Source organism: Larimichthys crocea, chromosome XVI, assembly GCF_000972845.2.
Source record: "Larimichthys crocea isolate SSNF chromosome XVI, L_crocea_2.0, whole genome shotgun sequence".
NCBI lineage: Eukaryota > Metazoa > Chordata > Actinopteri > Sciaenidae > Larimichthys > Larimichthys crocea.
The window spans coordinates 8,299,113-8,318,496 of NC_040026.1; the positions used below are offsets into that span (position 1 = coordinate 8,299,113).

At 38.8% G+C, this 19,384-nt stretch overlaps 2 protein-coding genes across 3 annotated transcripts; one reads left to right on the forward strand and one right to left on the reverse strand.

Moving 5' to 3' along the window:
• The first annotated feature begins 545 nt into the window (after positions 1-545).
• On the forward strand, positions 546-9,472 carry mmp25b (matrix metallopeptidase 25b). Of its 2 annotated transcripts, XM_010751410.3 has the most exons (11): positions 546-668; positions 798-889; positions 2,095-2,227; positions 2,379-2,526; positions 3,471-3,775; positions 3,964-4,143; positions 5,214-5,298; positions 5,572-5,654; positions 5,821-5,973; positions 6,872-7,165; positions 7,581-9,472. In XM_010751410.3, the coding sequence occupies exons 2-11, from the start codon at positions 806-808 to the stop codon at positions 7,835-7,837; spliced, it is 1,722 nt and encodes a 573-aa protein (XP_010749712.3). In that variant the 5' UTR covers positions 546-668; positions 798-805; the 3' UTR covers positions 7,838-9,472. The 2 variants fall into 2 exon arrangements, with proteins under 2 accessions (XP_010749712.3, XP_010749710.3); XM_010751408.3 differs by lacking the exon at positions 546-668 and having other exon boundaries at positions 681-889.
• Positions 9,473-10,558: 1,086 nt separating this feature from the next.
• On the reverse strand, positions 10,559-13,696 carry LOC113747888 (carbonic anhydrase 4-like). Its single transcript, XM_027289536.1, has 9 exons — positions 13,577-13,696; positions 13,155-13,227; positions 13,014-13,040; positions 12,762-12,932; positions 12,409-12,557; positions 12,226-12,321; positions 11,959-12,037; positions 11,700-11,863; positions 10,559-11,618 (listed from the first exon to the last, which is right to left on the reverse strand). Exons 1-9 carry the CDS (start codon positions 13,679-13,681, stop codon positions 11,442-11,444), a joined length of 1,041 nt encoding a protein of 346 aa, XP_027145337.1. The 5' UTR covers positions 13,682-13,696; the 3' UTR covers positions 10,559-11,441.
• Positions 13,697-19,384: the final 5,688 nt, after the last annotated feature.

Here is a 19,384-nt window from a genome sequence, read left to right on the forward strand (position 1 = left end):
TAAACTTCAGAGCTCTGAGGTCACTCTTATTATTTAACTCCAATCTATTGTTTGAATTGTGATGAATGGTGAATGATCACCATGGAATCATTTCACACATTTGAAATTAAAAAAAGACAAGCTCATACTGCTCATACCACTTAAAGCTACTAACACCCCTGTAGTCCTTCACTTCCTGCACCGATGGCAAAAAATGTCCCAAACTATCCAGCATGGCACTTGTTTAGTGTTTTATATTCATCAGGCAGATCCAGTTAATATACAGTAAGACTGCAGAACTTTTGGGCAGGCGCTGTAAAGCATATTAACCAAAAATCCACTCATGGACCAATTCATGGATCACTGTGAGAAACCTTTTATTATTTATAAAAGCAGATGTCTGATTAGTTTGTGCTTGGCAGTGCCTTATAACTGATCTATACAGTATTACTAAAAATGCATTAGGTAATAACTTTTATAATTTAATTTAATTAGGGACTGGAAACATAAAGTAATTCCTATCTTCGTCATATCAGAGTTTTGGCGTTACAATCTTCTCACTCTCTGTCATTACGCGCGCCACAACCAACCACTCTCCAGTGTCAGTGAAGGGAGGGCAGAGACAGAGACTGATCGATTAGCCCAGCCCTAGTCCCAAGAGAGACTAAAGCATCTGAGGAGAAACAACGGTGAGCTTTGTTTCACTTATCTTTGTCTTTGGGATGGTTTGAAAGAATCTGTTGTAATCTGAAGCGAGAAATGTCTCCGTTTCCTCCAAATAATCAGGATTATGATGATAATGAAGCGCTTTTTTGCAGTGACTGGAATGGAGTTGGGTCTTCTTCTGTGGATGGTTTTGACCTTAACGGGAAGCACATCAGCACAGTCCGACCGGTACAGTAAAGCGGTGGTGAGTACTGAAGAACATTTAAAAAAAAACAAAAAAAACTCTGTGGTGGACGATTATATTTTAATTAATTATTAAATTATTATCACTTACCGCGTATTTGCTTGCATGTGTTTGTTGTATTCAAAAGTGTGTGTGTGTGTGTGTGTGTGTGTGTGTGTGTTATTGATGAGCAAAATCTTATATAGAGCACATGACATGTGGCAAAGAGTCTCGTGGCTGATGCACAGGAGGATCATGATTCATGACTTTTTGTTGTTTGTTGGTTTTTTTTTTTTTTTTTTTATTTAATTTCCTTTTTTTTAATTATATGTATTTGTATGTACATCCAGTCCATTTTGTAAAAATGCAGAAATGATAATGAATCTGCAGCTTCCTCTAACTCATACTTCCTTAAAGATTAAATCAATGCTGTTTTTTTTGTGCAACTTGGCATTTATAAGCATCAAAGAGTCATATGTATGAGAAAAGAGTAAAGTTTCACTTCTCTCATCGTCATATTCAGTCTGCATCCGGTATTGTGCTGCTGGTGTCTGAGTCTAGTAAAACAGTTCAATTTAAGGTGAAGTAATTCACCTTGTTCATCCAAATAATGTGTTAAATATTATAAAATTGGCTGAAAAAAACAGCCAAAAAATATATGTTTAGTTAGAAATGAAGTATAGGAACTGAGTAGTACATTAAACAACGTGAGATAGACACGGTTTTACAGTATCAAACCCGCAGAAAGACAACTGTTGATGAGTGAGCCAACACCTTTTCCCTCTCAGTTGCAACCACAACAGAAGGGTGGAGGCTATGTTGAAAAAATGGTGGGTTTTAATCAGCAGGTGTTGCTTTCTTTCGACAGTAGTATACCACACCAGATTTATTATCTTATTTCATCTTCACTCCATTCCTCATTCGGTTATTCTGATTAGAGCTTGTGTCTGCAAATTGACAATTGTGTACTGTCTTTACCCCATCAAGCATCTCACTCAACAAGGACAGGATGATATAATATTAATGAGAAAGAAAGGGCTGACACACTGCATTGTGAAGAACATGCTGGGCCTGATCTATACTAATAATAAATGGACCAGTGCATCAAATAAGCTCGATGACATCAGTATTTGTCGGTAATATTCAAGTCGACTTGTGGAAGAGATTTCAGAGACATTGTTAATTGTACACTGTTTAACAAATTTCCTCCTTTGTTTTCTGTCCAGGATTGGTTGAGCAGATATGGCTACCTTCCTCCTTCTGACCCACGAACAAGTAAACTGCAGTCCAAAGATGGGATAGAGAAAGCTATTCGCTCCATGCAGAGATTCGGCGGAGTCCAGGAAACCGGGATACTCGGTAAAAACCTCTCATCTTGGATCTATCGTGACAGTATTATATTACATGTATAGTAGTGTTCACATGTCACATGAGTCACACAAGAACTCAAACTTCCTGTAATTTGCTCTTAGGTTTCTTCATCACATTTTGTAATCAACTTCTCTTCTAGATGAAGAAACGGTCAAACTCATGTCCAAACCACGATGCTCCCTCCCTGATATTGTTGGAAGTGAGGACATGCTGAAGAGGAGGAGGAGAAGGAGGAAAAGATATGCTCTGTCAGGCCTTAAGTGGGACAAGACAGAGCTCACATGGAGGTGTGTTGTTGCATTGTGGCTTTTATCAGTTCCCTGTATGATTCATAGAGGTTTATATATCATGTTATTGGGGGAAGTGTATTGTCAGAGTGAGAGAAAACGTCTTCTGAGAAGAACATGTCAAAGAAAAAATTCTTTGTGTAATATTTCTTAATGAATATTTCCTAATACAAGCAGATACAAACAGTTTAAAGCTATCGTTTCCACTGGCTGGTGGCTGTGAGCATTGTATGAACTGTATGTTGACTGTACATTTTGTATCTCTATTTACTTTTTCATTGTGAAATTAATACAAAGCAAACTATATCAGAATCAATTTATTTTTAATAATTAGAAAGATACATTTTTGATAGCAAGGTTTATTTTTTAGAACATCTTTCAACAACAAGGCCATTCACATTCAGTGAGCTTTACGTGAGGAGAAGAAACACACAAGGACCCATTTAAATAGTAATTGAAAGAGTAAAATAAAATAACACTGGTGTTTTTCTATATTTTAAATGTGCCATCAAAGGACCATCTCTCAAAACTCTCTGGTTTCCCTACCTTTACTGTGTCACTCAGCCCAAGTCCATTATTACCTAATGAAGAAGCAAAACTTTGGGTCACAAACATATAGTTTAATTTTTAGGAAAGGCCACTTCATTTCCTAGAACAGCTGGGCACGTTAGTTTTTACACAAACAGTCAACAGTGCATTTTGGGGGGAACTATTTTCAACGGTGGATTAATACACATTTTGTGCTCTTGTGAGAATTTACAACAACAGGATGGGATTATTTTGAAATAGACTACATTGTCATTCATAGTCCAGGTTTTTGGACCACAATGCAGCTCTATCGCACAGATGAATAAGGATTGTTTCATAGTTGTTTTTGGTTTGGGATAAATAAAACATAACAGCCCACAACTTTATTATAATACAAAAACTATTTTTGTCTTCAGTGTCCACAGCTACCCATCGACCTCCGTCTCCCCCCGTATGCCTAACAGTTTGGTGGACTACATCCTGACTCACGCCTTCAAAGCCTGGAGCGACGTGGCACCCTTGCATTTCCGTCAGCTACAGAGTGACAGCACGGGGGCGGCAGCTGGAGGGGACATCAGAGTGTCTTTTAACCGCTTGCTTCACGACGACGGGTACCCTTTTGATGGGCAGGGTGGCACCCTGGCCCACGCCTTCTTCCCCGGCAGGGATGAAGTGGCGGGTGACACACACTTTGACGATCATGAGATCTGGAGCTATAGAGGTATTAACTGATTGAAATCATGATGGATGGATATATGATGGATAGAAGACAAGAAAATGTAATGAAAAATTGATCTACAGTAATCAAAAAAGGAAGCAGAGTCTGCCTGCTTAAATTCAGTGACAGCAAACTCTAAATTTATGGTTGTTTATGTGATCCAGTAACACTTCTCCTTCACACTTCCTCAGGTGACAGCAGCACCACAGACTTGTTCACAGTTGCAGTGCATGAATTTGGCCATGCGCTGGGCCTGTCCCATTCCTCCACTGATCCGTCCATCATGAGGCCGTACTACCAGGGTCCTGTGGGAGATGTTTCCGGGTTCCAGCTGGCCCTGGACGACAAGCAGGCCATCCAGCAGCTTTATGGTCAGTAAGCAGTACATGCTCGCTGTGCTAACTTGGTGATGTTTAGCGTAATGTAGCCTATACCATGTTCACCATCTTAGTTCAGCTTGTTAGCATTCTAATTTCAACTAATGAGAACCAAGTGTAAACCCATTGCGATCACTCATTGGTTTTAAACAGAATAGCATTACAGCATATTGTTACGGATGTTGGCATCTTGGATTTTTGGAGCCAGAAATGCCCATATTTGGATAAGGACATGGATCTGGTGGATGACGTATTATGAGTCGTGTTGGCCTTGGTTAATGCACTTCATGAATAGTTCTTGGTATCATGTATTTCACTGTAAATGGGATCATAATTTACATCATCACACTGCATGTAAGAAGATGTGAAACTTAAACTTCCCCTTAAACTTCTCCTTAAACCTCCACACAGTCAGATTTTTTTTTAAACCAATGGGGCTCCCTTCCGCTGGCCTTTAAAAATGATGCAGGTTTAAAACACTCCACGTTAGCTTCAAGACCCAGAAGCTCTGTCAACTAATTATACTACCAGTGATTGTTATCAGTGTCAGTAGTTCTGCTGGTATTTGGTCACCAAAGAATGAGACAAATAGGACATTTTAACCAACCTGATGTTGAAGTGACAAGATCACCACATTGTGCTAACCACCTCTGTCATCCCACACCACAAGCATGACTAAACCGCTACCTTAGTTCACCATGTCAACGTCGTGGTGGTTTGTGGTAGTATGGCCTTGCAATTTCCTTCTAAAAATGGCAATTTGCAAGTTTAATTAAACATTACACAAATAATATGAAAGACCATAAAATCATCAAGAGGCCAACAACCACCCTCTGATAAAGTAATGTGCAAAGGTGTAGCACTGATGTGTGTGAAGGTGCACTCGTGCACAGGGGATTTCAACAGCTTCCTTCTGTGTCCTAAGAAGAAACCGCCTGCATCCTGTGTGTCACTCTGTCACTCCCCTGAGAAAAGTGTGGGTTGCTTGCACAGTTTTTCTAATGCTGTCATGCAGCCTTCAACGCCTTTTCAACATTGTCTGTGTTGTCACCATCCTGTTGTAGGTGTGAAGGATGGGGGGCAACCAGGTGGTGTTGATCCAGACCTCCCACGCCTGCCCAGTCCACCTCCTCCAAGACCAACACAACCGTGAGTAGATGCAGAGGAAAGAATAAATCTACTCCACGTCCAACCAGACAATAAGCACTTATCATTTACATTTGCAAACTATGTATATCCCATCTATGCACTCAGTTTACTTATGGGAACATGAATGATGATGAGTAATTTAAGACAAGTGGCTGCAGATAAAAGCCTGCGGATCGATCTTCATAGTGCGTGGTCTTTTGCACCCTCTAGTGATTCTTAATAAAACTACATCATATAAAATATCATTTGGAGTTGTGACTTTTTCTCTGGCAGGTCTGACCCATCATTCCACGAGCGCTGTCAGGGAGGCTTTGACGCAGTGGCAAATATCAGGGGAGAGGTTTTCTTTTTTAAAGGTAAGAAGGAACTTTCAGGTATGGAGATTTCACAAAATAAAAATGCTCCATAATCAAAACAACAAAAACAAAAGATATTTAGAACTGGCTTGTATTTATCATCTTTATCATCTATACTGTGTTTGAATATATGGTGACAAGCGTTAGTGTCCATTTTCTTGGAAAGGTGCACACTTCTGGAGGACTAAGCGAGACGGGTCTTTGGTGTCCCTCAGTCCGGCTCTGATCAAAAACTTTTGGATCGGCCTACCCCCGGGAACAAACAAGGTCGATGCTGTGTATGAGAGGAGAAGTGACAGCAGCATCATCTTCTTTATTGGTGAGATACAAACTCCGGTGGTTATGTGTGGTTTTGGTAAATCTATTTTTGGCAATGGGTATTTTGTTTCAGAATGGAAGGTGTGAACATGTTTGTTCTTCTTACGTCTTTGTTTGTTGGAGGTTATTAATAGGGTGGGGGTTTTGAGCAAGAAGGAAATGTTCCATGGTCTCTGTAGAACAACTATTAAATTAATAATCGCAAGTTCACAAGACATTGACCTCTTTCAACTTACTGGCCAAAGTTAAGTAAAGTTCAAAGTACTTGTACCTATACAGTAGGTCAATTTAAAACCATGATTAAAACTACAGTCTTGAATCGGTTTTATTTTTTTGTATGAGTGTGTGTATTTAGTATGTTGTACTCTCAGCATTATAGAAACTGAGGTCATGCTCTCGATGACTTTTCAAGATTTAAATAAAGGTTGCTGTCATGCAGCACCACATAAAGAACACACTGGTATGAGTTTACACCAAACAAAACAAATTCCCAAGATTTATTCACTACTGCCTGTCCGAGTAGGAGTGAGTCATTCAACTGCATGCAATGAAGGTGAACCATATTTTAATTTTAAATCAAGTTTGTCAAGTTTGTCAAAGCAAGCAGAGTTTTATGAAACCACATTGATTGAACAGTGTCCAAAAAATGCTCCTCCAAGTTAGTTTGCGTGTATGTAGAGGCTTTATGTTTGTTCTTTTGCCTCTAATACTTCCTCATTACAAAAATTGATTAATAAAATGAAATGAATACACAGTGAACCAGTGTTCAGGTTGAACCAGTGAACCATCAACTGTCTGTAATCATTTTAACAAACATTTGTGAGCATTACAAGCTTCTTTTTTATTTATTTTTTACTACTCTACCCTCTCTTACATTTCCCCTCTCTCTCTCTCTCCAGGACCTCAGTACTGGATCTTCAAGGACACTGTTGCTATGTCCGGTTACCCTCGCCCCCTCTCTGAATGGGGCATGAGATCAAGGAGTGGGGCGCTGGTGGAGAAGGTGGAGGCGGCCTTCATCTGGGCCCACAACGGTAAGACCTATCTGTTCAGTGGCGGGGAGTTTTGGAGGTTTGACGAGAGCCGTACGAGCGAGCAGGGGATCAGTCAGCCAGATGCGGAGTACCCACGTGACAACAGCCTCTGGGTAGGAGTCCCCACCCACATGGATGACATCATCAGCTGGGGTGAAGGTAACATAAATATGTCATGAGACGTGTTAAATAAATAAACAAACCATAGATGCTTTCAACAGGTATATACAGGCTGCTGGAAGGTATGAAGCGTTGTCAAAGCCAAGAAAGAGGAGTGATGAAAAATAAGTCTATATCTATTGGCAGGTAGTCTATAAATAAAAAGCACTTTGTTACTTTTTGTGGCACAACTGTTCAGGTCCTGTAAGTAAAGGGGCCACTAGTAGCACAATAGAGCATTGTTTTATTAGTGGCTTTCTAAAATAAGAAATAATTATAGCTGTCAGATAGATTTCCCTTTGAAATGTCATGGGATACTGTCTACCACTGCTTTTTCTTCTCTTTATTCTGGTCTCTAGTTGTTAGGCTCATGATTTATTCAGTATGTGATGAAAGATCTAATGCTTTTCCTTAGGAGATGCCTACTTCTTCAAGGACAACCATTACTGGGTGCTGAAGAACGGGGGACTGAACCAAGAAGTCGTCACTCCTAAGTCCATCGCTGTAGATTGGCTCAGATGCCCAGCTCCACCTGCAACCACCACTAAAGCCAATCCTCATGACCCAAAGCAGTGCATCTGCGACTTAAAGGGCTCATCTTCATTCTTAAGAGGCAGCTGGCTCTTTGTGATTTCTGTTGTATTGGTGATGGATGAGTTTATTAGAAAATAGACGCCAGAGTTTGGAATTTGTGCGGCTTCATGCTGTTTTTGTACTTCCTCTCTTAGTCCACTAAGACTAGATAAAGATAAAGACTAATACAGTCTCTTGCTCTCTCACCAACCCATTAGCAGGGTTCAAATTACATACTAGTGTAAAAAAAAAAGAAGGTCTATGTTAAATACTTGCTTTTAACTTTAACATCAAACCTGTGTTACTGTAAATACTTAGCTTATCAGAAGGTGTTGCTGACCCAGATAAACACTGCATTTTACACCCTCCCTCCATCATGCTATAGGATTACACCCAACTTCTCTGTTCTAAAGTGAGTATTGGATTACACGCAGCCTGTATAAGAGGATGCATGGAAACTCAACACAGAAATCCAGCGCGCAGGCTATTCCTCATAATGAGGGCTTACACACCCACCTTATGTTTATACAGGCAACACAAACAGACTTAAGTGCAATAGTCAACCTCTTATCAGGGCTCATTTTTTAAAATTCAGAGTAGATTTGTGAATGTGTATTTAGTGTATTTACAGTATAAACAGAGCCATGCTTTGGTAAATTAGAATAAAAGACAGTGTATTGTGAGGGCGTGTGTTGTGATATGAGTTTTATATTTTTGTTTTGATGTTGTAAAACATTTCAAAACATGTAAAATTGTCTTTAAGGAAATGTTCATGCTTAACAGTACTACTGTAACAGTTCTACACAAAGCGGCCTTACAAGCAGGACACAAAGGTAGTTCAGTTAAAAGCAATCAATGACTGGTAAGAGTTCAAAGCAAGACAAGTTAGCAGTCAACAAGAGGCAAACAATAAGGCAAGCAAAACCAGGAACAGGGAAGAAAATGAAGGAACGGGGGAAGCTGGTGGGTGAGAAGATCAGTTGACTGGGAGTGGTGGGAACACACAGCTACAAGGCAGGTGTCTGAAATCACAGGAGATGTTAAAAAAAAGCTATACACATTTAAGTTTTTTCATACTTTACACTGATTACCATGATGTAAGTGAAATTATAAATTTTTCTTATTTAATTATTGAGATTTGCTGTTATCCGTCATTGTTTGAGAGGGAGGTTCAATATTTTACAGTTTTCTGGTGCCTTTGATATTCATAAGTAAGATTTATTTGTGGTTTTAAGTACCAAAAACATCAACTCAATATAGTTTTACATCTCCCCTCTCGCACTTCTCTCTGTAGCTCTAGCGAGTTGTTGTGTTTTGATGTTTTTGTGTTTTTCTCCTTTTTTTCTCTCTCTCTCATTAATATTAGTTATCTTCTTTCCTGATTGGCCGACTATCTGGCGATTGTATAGTCGTGACATCACAACTTGACCGCTTGCCTGAAAGCACAGTTTCAAAACATGTGTGCGTATTTCTTTGTGGATTTATTTTGACCTGGATAGATAGATATCACTGTGTACAATATGAGAGCTTTAAGATGTACCTCAGTAGATCATCAGATTTAGGGAGTTTGATGATTTTTTTTTTCTCAGGTAAAGCCAGATGTAGTTGCATTTAAGGCACATTCTACTGTCGCTGTAGGTCTGTATGCAAGAAATCAACAAATAGAAACATTTGTCAGTCACTTAGACTGTTAAGTGAAAAAATATTATTAAAATGTCAGCGTTTTTATCAATAGTTTCCTTGTTGTGTTGCGCCTTTGTCCCTGGCTACAATAAAAGTATCTCTTGATCTCAGGAACTTAAAGCAGAAGCAGGTGTTTTTCCTTATCTCATGGTCACATGCAGAACCCACATACTCTACTGTAATTATAAAGGAAGGGATCTCTATCTGTCTGTCTGTCAGTCAGTCAATCTGTCAGTCAATCTGTCAGTCAGTCTGTCTGTCAATTTGTCTGTCAATCTGTCTGTCAGTCTGTATGTACGTATGTATGTGTGTCTGTATGACTTTATATATCAATGTCAATCATTTGATCAACATATGGTGGGTCTTTCGCTGAGGATACAAGGGAGTTACCGGGAGCCATACAGTTGGCCCGTAATGAATAGCCACAAACTGATCTGGTGTGATAAATCTTAACAATAGAGGAACATTGTCATCATTCTCCTGTGACAGCCCTATGTCACCCCAGCGCATTGATTGTTATCTTTATTAGAAACACCCATCCCTCTGGGCCGTGACATACCATATTTATGTCAGTGCCATTGAATCACGTGATATGGTAGATTGTGAAAAGAGTGGAGCAAGAGTATTTATACTTTGATTTTATAGGAAGGGACTCTGAAAACATCAAACCTGATGTCAAATATGACAAATGTGCATTCTTAAAGGCCATCTTATAGGAAGAGCAATACTTCATCTAACACTTCTAGATGTCTGTCATGGTTTAGGAAGGCAGAACAAAACTGTAGATACACCACAGGCAGGTAAGGAGAAAACAGGTTGGGTATACAAGCAGGAATGAAGAGATGGCAGGCAGGGCAGAAGCTCATTCAAGTTGTTCCAAGGATTTATTCTGTTCATTACCATTATACTGTTGTGACAGTGACTTGCAATTAAAGGATATTTTTTGTTATTAAAGCACACCCTTTTAAAATGTATCCTAGGATTTTAAGTCGTCTTATGTTTTGTTAACTATAATTGTATGTTCTCAAAAGGCACTCCTTGAGTATCTGGCTCAAGTTTAGTTTAATAGTTGGGCGTAGATTAAGCGCCAGTTGACAATGCAGTTTAAAGTAAAACACTTTCCAGAATTCAGCGACATTCATTCAATTAGATTCATTTAAATTTTCTTCCACAAAACAGACACCAAATTATTTTTATTCTTAAACTTTCACAAGATCGAGAGGTCACAGTTCTGTTACACGTGCAAGTAGTGCAAGGCTGAATGGGAAAAAAAATAAAATAATGTATAGCATTATGATGAATACTGGCACTCATTTGATTGACGCGTCAATCCTTCATTACACCGACTGAATGAGACAGGAGTGTTCAGTTTGCCAGCAAACAGCATGTGCCATTTGTGTCGGCACTGATGAGGACAATAAAAGAATATATGTAGACAAAAATCTAATTAACAATGAAAATATTTGCAACAACTATTGATATTTTGTTCGTTTTAAATCCATAGACTGATACATGCCAACATTAGCTTTCATACTCATTGCATTACTGGATTTCCATACTGTCATTACATCAATCCGGTAAACTATGCAATGGTTTTAGACATCTGAATGTAGCTTTGGCTGCTCAAAACAACCCTGAACACCTGAATTATACAAACATGTTAAATTCTTGTGCATATCATGTTTAACATCAATACAGGGTGCAAATCTGATTATGGATACAGCTTGACATAACCGTGGAAGAGATGATAGACAACCATGTATGAGCGAGGCAACGATCAGCACGTTTAATATGTTTGTGAACCATTTCATTATAACAGTATTAATATATAGACTTACATTGGAAAGCAGCACAGTTGTTGTGTTAAGGCTCAGTTTGCTTGGATATTTTGGGCTGTATGTTAACAGTTTAGACAAGGCTTAGTCAGACAAATCACACATATATGGTGGAGACCTGGGCGTATCCTCACTGTTAACACATTTACCAAGAAGTTGCTGAGACAAAACAACTTTGACTGATTTTAACTCTTCCCCAGAAGAAGGCTCAGGGCTATCAGCCCTAGAGAGCAGGCGGTTTTGGAGGAAGAGCTGGTCTCGCGCTGTGTTGTGACAGGTTGTGCTGGCTGGATTCCTCTATAGACATTGGTCATCAAAACTGAAGTAGCGTTGGTGACGTATAATGTGCTGAAGAGGTCAATCTGGAAACAGTACAATTAATCAGTTAGCATGAAGCACTGTTTAGAGCATTTGTGCTGACCGCCCCCGGCCACTATACTTACCAAATCTCTGCTGACTTTGACGGGGTCCTTGAACACAGTCCAGACTACAGCCTCATTGCAAGTGGGGGTGGTTAAGGAGCCAAGATAGCGGTAATACCTGGAGCGGTTCACCCCAACCAGGAGATCATTCAAAGAAATTCCAGCTGCTATTGAAACATTTGTTCCTGAGGACAGAAATGCAAACTCTGAAGTGACTGCAGCTGACATTTGACTCAAAAATGCCATTGATTTTTACACAAGAAAATAGTTAACATCTTACCAGATTCTGTGATGTTGGCCAGGTAGGAGGTCAAGGTTTTCCAGCTTGCTGGTTGGCCACTTTCATTGCCATCCATTGCCTTAAAAGAAGTACAGATCATTTCATTTAATTAGGTTAATTTAATTTTTCATTCTCAGTGGAGGACATCCTAAATGATGCAGTGGAACTATCTTGAAAAATTTGCTTAGTTAAAGTGGTTGATACATAGCAAACAAGGTTTGAGAACACTTAGAAGTATAATGGCATTGCAAGAACACGTTTTCTCACCTCAATGAAGAAACCGAGAGCAGCAAGTCCTGTAGGGTCTTGCACAGCTGCAGTTGTGTCTCCATTATGGGTTGACTTAATGTTTACAATGTGCAACTAGAGAAAAGGAAAGAAAAATATATTTTAATATGAATGTATTGTAAAACATATTTACAGCTCAACATGAAACGAACAGTGCAGTACCTCCATTGGATAGCGCTTGCCATTTACAGTGTGCTCAGAACCTGGGACAGAGGTGCCATTACCCCAGTGCAAATGGAACTGCAGCGTGTTGTAGGATGTAGGTAGATCTCCTCCTGATACACTGACACCTGACTTAACCTTCACTTTGACTAGAAGGGTGTGTGGGGGGGGGGGGAATACAGATATTAAAAATAACAGGAAAAACAGGATTAACTAGTCAGATGCTGCGACCAAAATTCCAGCAAAAAAATGCAGCCTATATTCTGTACATCACTGCTTGCAACTCATCCAATGAAGTAAATGTTACTTGCAAATGCTGCATTTATAATCCTTCAAGACAGAAAAGCTCTCACCTGTTTTGCCAGTGTTTTCAATTAATGACAGTTTGCTGGTGTCATCAAAGCCAGTGAAGCTGAAGTCAGTCAGGTTGTCGTTGGGTTCCGCAGATGCTGTGACGATGTCGATGGGTGACTGTCGGGTGCCATTGCAATGTGGAGCAGCAATAGTTGGCCAGGTGCTGTCATCTATAAATAAAAACAATATCTTTAGAAGCTGCAGAGCAGGTTAGCGGCGGAGATAAAATGATGTAGTAAAGGATTACTCACTGCAGCTTGGCAGATGATAACACCACTCTGGAGGAGGAAAAGAGTATTTAGTCACTCATTAACTCATAGTGGAGACACAAAGAGACACTTTTTTTTTTTTTTTTTTTTTTTTAAGATGAAAAGAATAATTCAAATACATACGGACTGATGGGGAAGCACAATGTACGCTGGATACAAGGGCGCACACAGCAAGCGCAGCTACAAGACAGTTCATCTGAAGAAAGACGGACAAAAAACAAAAAAAAGGAAGAAAAAAAAAACTCAATGCACGCACTACTGTGATATTTGAACAAGAGAATGAAAAAAACTAAATTTTGTCTAGTGGGTTTCAAATTAAAAGCAGAGCAAGCGAATGTTACCAATTTACCAATTACGCACAAATTATCACACCTGAACACATAAAAAAAAAAAAAATCTAACAAATGGAAAATTTTAAGTGCTAATACATACTGCAAAAAAAGGAAGAGAAAAAAAAAGACAACAGAGCCCCCAAAACGCGTTAAATAAACGAAAAAAACGATTTCAGCAACTGAGTGAACAGTTGATCCAGCAGAGCGTCTCACCTTTGATGCACCTGTAACCTCCTCTCTCTCTTCTCGCGAGTGTAAAGCATCATCCTCCCTCTTTATATAAGCTGCAGCTTGTCTGACACCGCCTCTATTCGACATCGGACTCGGACTTTACTTCACGGTGAACTTTTTTTAAAATTTTTTTATTTTGGTCGTTGTCGTTAAAATAAATTAAGAGATTTAAGATGCATTGCATTTTGTATAAATCTATAAATCTCGGACATTTTTCAGGGGTATATATGCGTGTGTATGTTTAAATCATGCCGTTAAGTGAAATAAATTAAAAATAAATTTGCCAGGCACCAAAATTAATCTTTTCGTGACAAAATGCAGGATGAAATGATATTTGATATAGAAACAAGAAACTCAAATCTTTCACACGATTCACCTGTATTTTCCTAGCCTATAGTTTCAACTCAGATTACACATCCGGCACCTGCAAAGCAACATTATATTTCATTTGGAGTTATGTTTGTGTAACCAGATCAATTTTGGGTCCATACCAACTCCTAAGCTGCTCTCCTGAGCTGTCTTTTTGGCCACTAAATGCTCCATTATGTTAGTGACTAACTATGTCTGACTGAGCAGGTGTACAGTGGCAATGAGCTGAAACTTTTTATAATTTGTCATCAAATGTGTTTAAATATTTACTCTTTTTTTAACTGGATGTGTGCTCTTTGAATAAAAGGTCTATTCATCGAGTCATCGTGGGAATTACCACTGCTGGTCATGGTCATGAATACATTTATACATCCACAGTTTCTACATTTTCCTCACTGTGCGCTTATTGTCACTCACGTCCCAAACCTGGAGCAAAAGCTTTATCGCCCTCTGTGCTATGTGTATAAAAAAAAATCCTGATAAGTCCAGTGCAAACATTGAGTAATTGTATGTTTGAATAAAAAGCTTAAATGTAATTTCATTAAACCAACATTATTTTGAATGAGAGCTTGTAAAGTAAAGGGCCATAATTCATAACATACAACAATAACATGATTATTTAGTAAAGTCTCAGCCCTTGTCCTTGGGTTGACACTAAAACATGGTTGAGCTGGTTGAACTATTGTCCCATCATGTGGCATAAAATGTCTTAAAAAATCTTTTTTTTTAAAAAAGGTAAAAGGATGAGTCAGATGACTTGTACTGGTTGGGTGACATGAGAAAGAATCCCCTTTGGGCTGATACTCACATAGCACAGTCTCGAAGTTCCTGATTTTCCAGCCCATCTTCTTTGCAACCCTCGCCTGTGGTTACAACTAAGTGGCTGAAATTACTTCTTTTGGCAGGGTGGCTGGGCTCAGAGATAAGGTAAGGGGCTTGGACTGATTGGCATGTCCAACTAAAAGGAAACCCGGGACAGACCCAGAACCTACTGTAGGGACTATATAATATACATTATTTATACTATACTATAGTTAATGATTTGCTGCTGCTGTGCATCTGTGTCTCTCTATCTATATCACAGGTTCCACTGCTAATGTAATCATTTTACCATTCGTTGTAATTGTACAATATGTCTCTGTTGATTTGTTCTGTACACGTGACATCTATGAGGTTTCTTCCACCTTTTTTACCTGGGGGTGGGTTTTTCCTCACTCAAACCGAGGGTCTAAGGACAGAGGGTGTCACTCCCTGTACAGATTGTAAAGCCCTCCAAGGCATATGTACTTTGTGAATTTTCTAGGGAGGGGGACGTCTGGAACGCCCTGCTAAACCTGCTTTGAGCTCACTCCAGATACTCCAGGAAATGGATGGATGGATGATCTCAATGAAGCATTTTACCATAAAACACTAATAGATAAAGTTGAAATTGGGCATGTGATGTTACATGGCGTGGCCACAAGCATATAAGAGCGACTTAATAACTTTAACAATTCACTAGTTAGTTCTCTGTGCATCTTCCCATGCACTCCTCCCATGCATGCTCATAATTCTCTAGCTGTCATGAGCATCTGTGCTGTCAGTCCTGTTGGGTTACATCTATCCAATAGCACAGTGAAAGACCTGCAAAGTGAGCTGATAATCTTTTTGTTACCTTTTGATCTCTTTTCATCTACATACTGCTGTTATGGTCCTGTTCATTCCCTGTTACTTTTATCTCTGGTGCTTATTCACTGTACAGGTCTTATCTACTTTTACTGAAACTGTTCTTAAATTATGCTTTTTATCCTATAGGTCTTAATTTTACTTATTTGTTTCGTTGTTGTAGTTTTATGCTTTTTACTCTTCTTCTAATCTGTGGTTTTTCATCTGCTCTGTTGCCTTAAGAACTGTTGTTGTTGTCTATTTCTGTTTCTACTCTGCTCTGTGAAGCACTTTGGGCAACAATTCTGTATGAAAGGTGCTATATAAATAAATAAATTTGAGTTGAGTTGAGTTATGAGTCCTGCCACCTCAGAATCTCCACCTAGTCTTTGGGGATTAGAGGATTAGAAGGATTAGACGGATGATTTGTATTCACAATTTCTGAATCTGAAAAGAAGCAAACAGAAACAAAGATCACAATCATCCAATGTAACAAATAGAATTATAAAAATGACTCCAAAGGAAAAAGCTTGAAGCAGTGTGACTGCTCATGCGGGTCAATTGTAATGTTGCAAAACTGGCTGTATGAAGCATGTGACAACCAGTAGTTTTTTTCAAATGATTACATAAATGTTCATACAGACAGAAAGACTGATGGTTCGGTAGATAACGAGGACAGATAAAGAATCTTGAGGTCATCCACATGGCATGCTACTTCTTCTTTTTTTCTTTTTTAAATAGTTTTACTGGCCACATAATTACATGTCAAAATGTCATTCCATGTTTCATACGCCACCCAACGCTATGTACCAGCCCCACCCACAGGCACTTCCGTAAGTCCTTTATGGTAAACACAATGGAACCTTACAATGTTCAGAGGTTTTAAGGACACATAGACCATAGTAGTGCATATACACAGAGACAGCATTCAAAGATAAACACAGCATAGGTGAATAAGCACTATGATGGATTAGGATAGACAATAAAAAATATAGCAACATGCTGCAGTATGCGAGTGATTGGTAAAAACATTTTTAAAAAATGGTCATCATTGGTTCTCACTGCTTCAAACATTAATATTCTGTGTGATTTATTGTAAATATCTTATTGTTGCTCTTATTGTGATCTGACTTTCTGAACTATTTGAAATTGTCTACGATAACATTATCATATAAAGATTGTGGTGGTCAGACAAATACCTGATGATATTTTAAGTTGTAGGAAAGGAAAGAAGTACAATACACAATGACCATTGTGTGTTGAAACACTTACTCACTTACTTAGAAAGGTTACTCATCCCTTGTTTATACATGCATAAGTTCTTCTTCCTTATTATTTAGTTATCGTCAAGTTCCTGCAATAAGTAGTCCTCAGTGTTTTCCACTTGTATCCCCTCTCCTTGTGTTTCTGTCTGTCACCCTCTGCTGTGTGTTGCTGAGCATGTCTCTTGACTAAACTATTCATTTTGGTGATTTAAACTTTTAAATGTAAGGCCTGAAGGAGGAAGCAAATGGGGTTGTAATCAATGACTACACCAGTAGATAGCACATTGGTCTTTAATTATTAACCAGAGTTTCAAACTGATACTTCAGTATATTTAATTAGACAGAATAAATACATTGCCTACAATTATCCCTTCTTTAACTTCAAGTTATTATTTGTCTTTCATCACTCTGATTGACAAAACTGATTCATTTCACCCACATAATTTGGTGCCCCTTTAAACCAACCTACACTAAAAAGGCAGTATTTTAAAAAAGGATAATATTTGTATACCTGAGCTGAAACATCTCATGCAGGTGTGGGATCGGGGTGTAAAAGCAAAGATCACTGAGGGTAGAAATTCTTATGTCACAACAGCACATGAACAAATCACGTGGTAGACGTTAAAGTGCAAAAAAAAAAAAAAAAGTCACAGAAGTGCAGCATAAGTTAAAAGTAAGTATGTCCTTTAAATAAGTTTGTGTATAAATCAATTCCTTAATTAATGTAAGATATAAATAAAAGAGATGTATTACACTCCAGCACGTCATGGGGGGGTTGCAGACATTGTTCAATACGCTAACCAACTTGGATAACATTCTCTCATCTGTCATGCCCTCCAGCGACCACTAGCCTGTCGTCTTGGTGCACTGGATCTATAGGAGCCTGCTATCTCCTGCAGGGGTCTACAGTCACTTTATTTTGCTTCAGCTGCAGGTGGTTCAGTCTGCACCACCCAGCAAATTCATCCACCAGGACCATGTATTACGCCTGCTGTTGTCCACGATCCACAATGGCAGGCTTCTACAACCTCTGCAGGTGGCCTAACTCTTAGTTGTAGCTTAAGTTAGAGGCGTAAAAAATAAACAGGAAGGGGGAGAGGATGGTGCCCTGGGGTGCTCCCTGTTGCTCACCACAGTTTCTGATATGCAGTGCATGATTCTTCACCACTGCCAATTCTTCGATTGAAGTGAAGTCATGTTCCTGTTCTGAACAGGTCGATTGTTTGCCATCCAGGTGCTGCCCACGAGAACCGTGATATGACTGCTTGCGTTTTTTCTCAAGAACTCATCCTGTTGACGAAAGAGCGTACTTTTTCACAAAGATTAATGGTACTTTGTTTCCTCGTCACAATGAGGGCGTGATTGTTCCTTGTGTGGTTTAAAATAGCATAGTAAATGACGTATGCCACTTATACTCCTATACAAATACTCCTGTGCAAACTTCCTTGAACCTCTTGAATGTGCTCTGAACGATTTCAATAGTTAACTAGAGGTATTATTAATGAAATTGCCATTTCTTTTAGAAAATAAGCCTTTGAAGTAAGACAGCCCAGTTATGTAAACTGCACCAAATTTGACACTGTACTTCCTTGGGTGCTCAGCAATACACCTGCCAAGTGTAAAGTTCACTGGATGAACGGCTCAAGATGAGCAAAGGACATACATAGCAGTTAAGTATCACAGTAGTTTGCTAAATAGATGTTAATATTTTAATGTTTGGTCTCCAACACCACAACAGCAGAAACTGACAAAAACGCTGCTCGCTAGAACAATTAGCTAGCATTTTCCAGCACATTTGATCTAATGTAGTTTTATGTGTCAGATGCTATGTTTTCTCTTTTTTTATATATAACTTTTATTTATCAATTGTAAAACAGAGACATTGACAGTGCATACAAGGATACAATTTTTCTTTCAAAACATTTTAAGAACTTGAATGAACAACCCCCCTCCCCCTGGTCTTCTTACATAATTAAAGTATAGTACAAACAAGTAGGTATAGTTACACACATGTGAAATATCATAAAATTAATAAAATGACAAATGCACACTTACAAAAATAAATAAATAATAAAACAAATGGTGCTAGTGCGGGTTCATACATGGCCGTACAATGTATTTTTACGAAGAAACTTCCCGAGCTGGCAGACCATCTAGATAGTCAAGTAGTGGTTTCCAGTGAGTATAAAACCTGTCAGATGAGCCTCTGAGTGAGAATTTGGTCTTCTTCAATTTCAGGAGACTTAAAATATTATGTAACCAGACTTTGATTGATGGTGGTTGAGGAGCCTTCCACAGTAAAAGAATTCTCTTATGAGCAATAAGGGAAGCAAAGGCAATAACATTATTTATGTTTTCTCATTTTAAAGCACTGTTATTATCAAGTATTTATCAAACATGACATTACCCATTGGTTTAACCGATTTGGAAAGCTTAAGATTTTGTCAATATGGCCGATGCCTGAACATTTATGGGAAGAAAAACAACGCAGTAACAGAACCTCTAATAATAT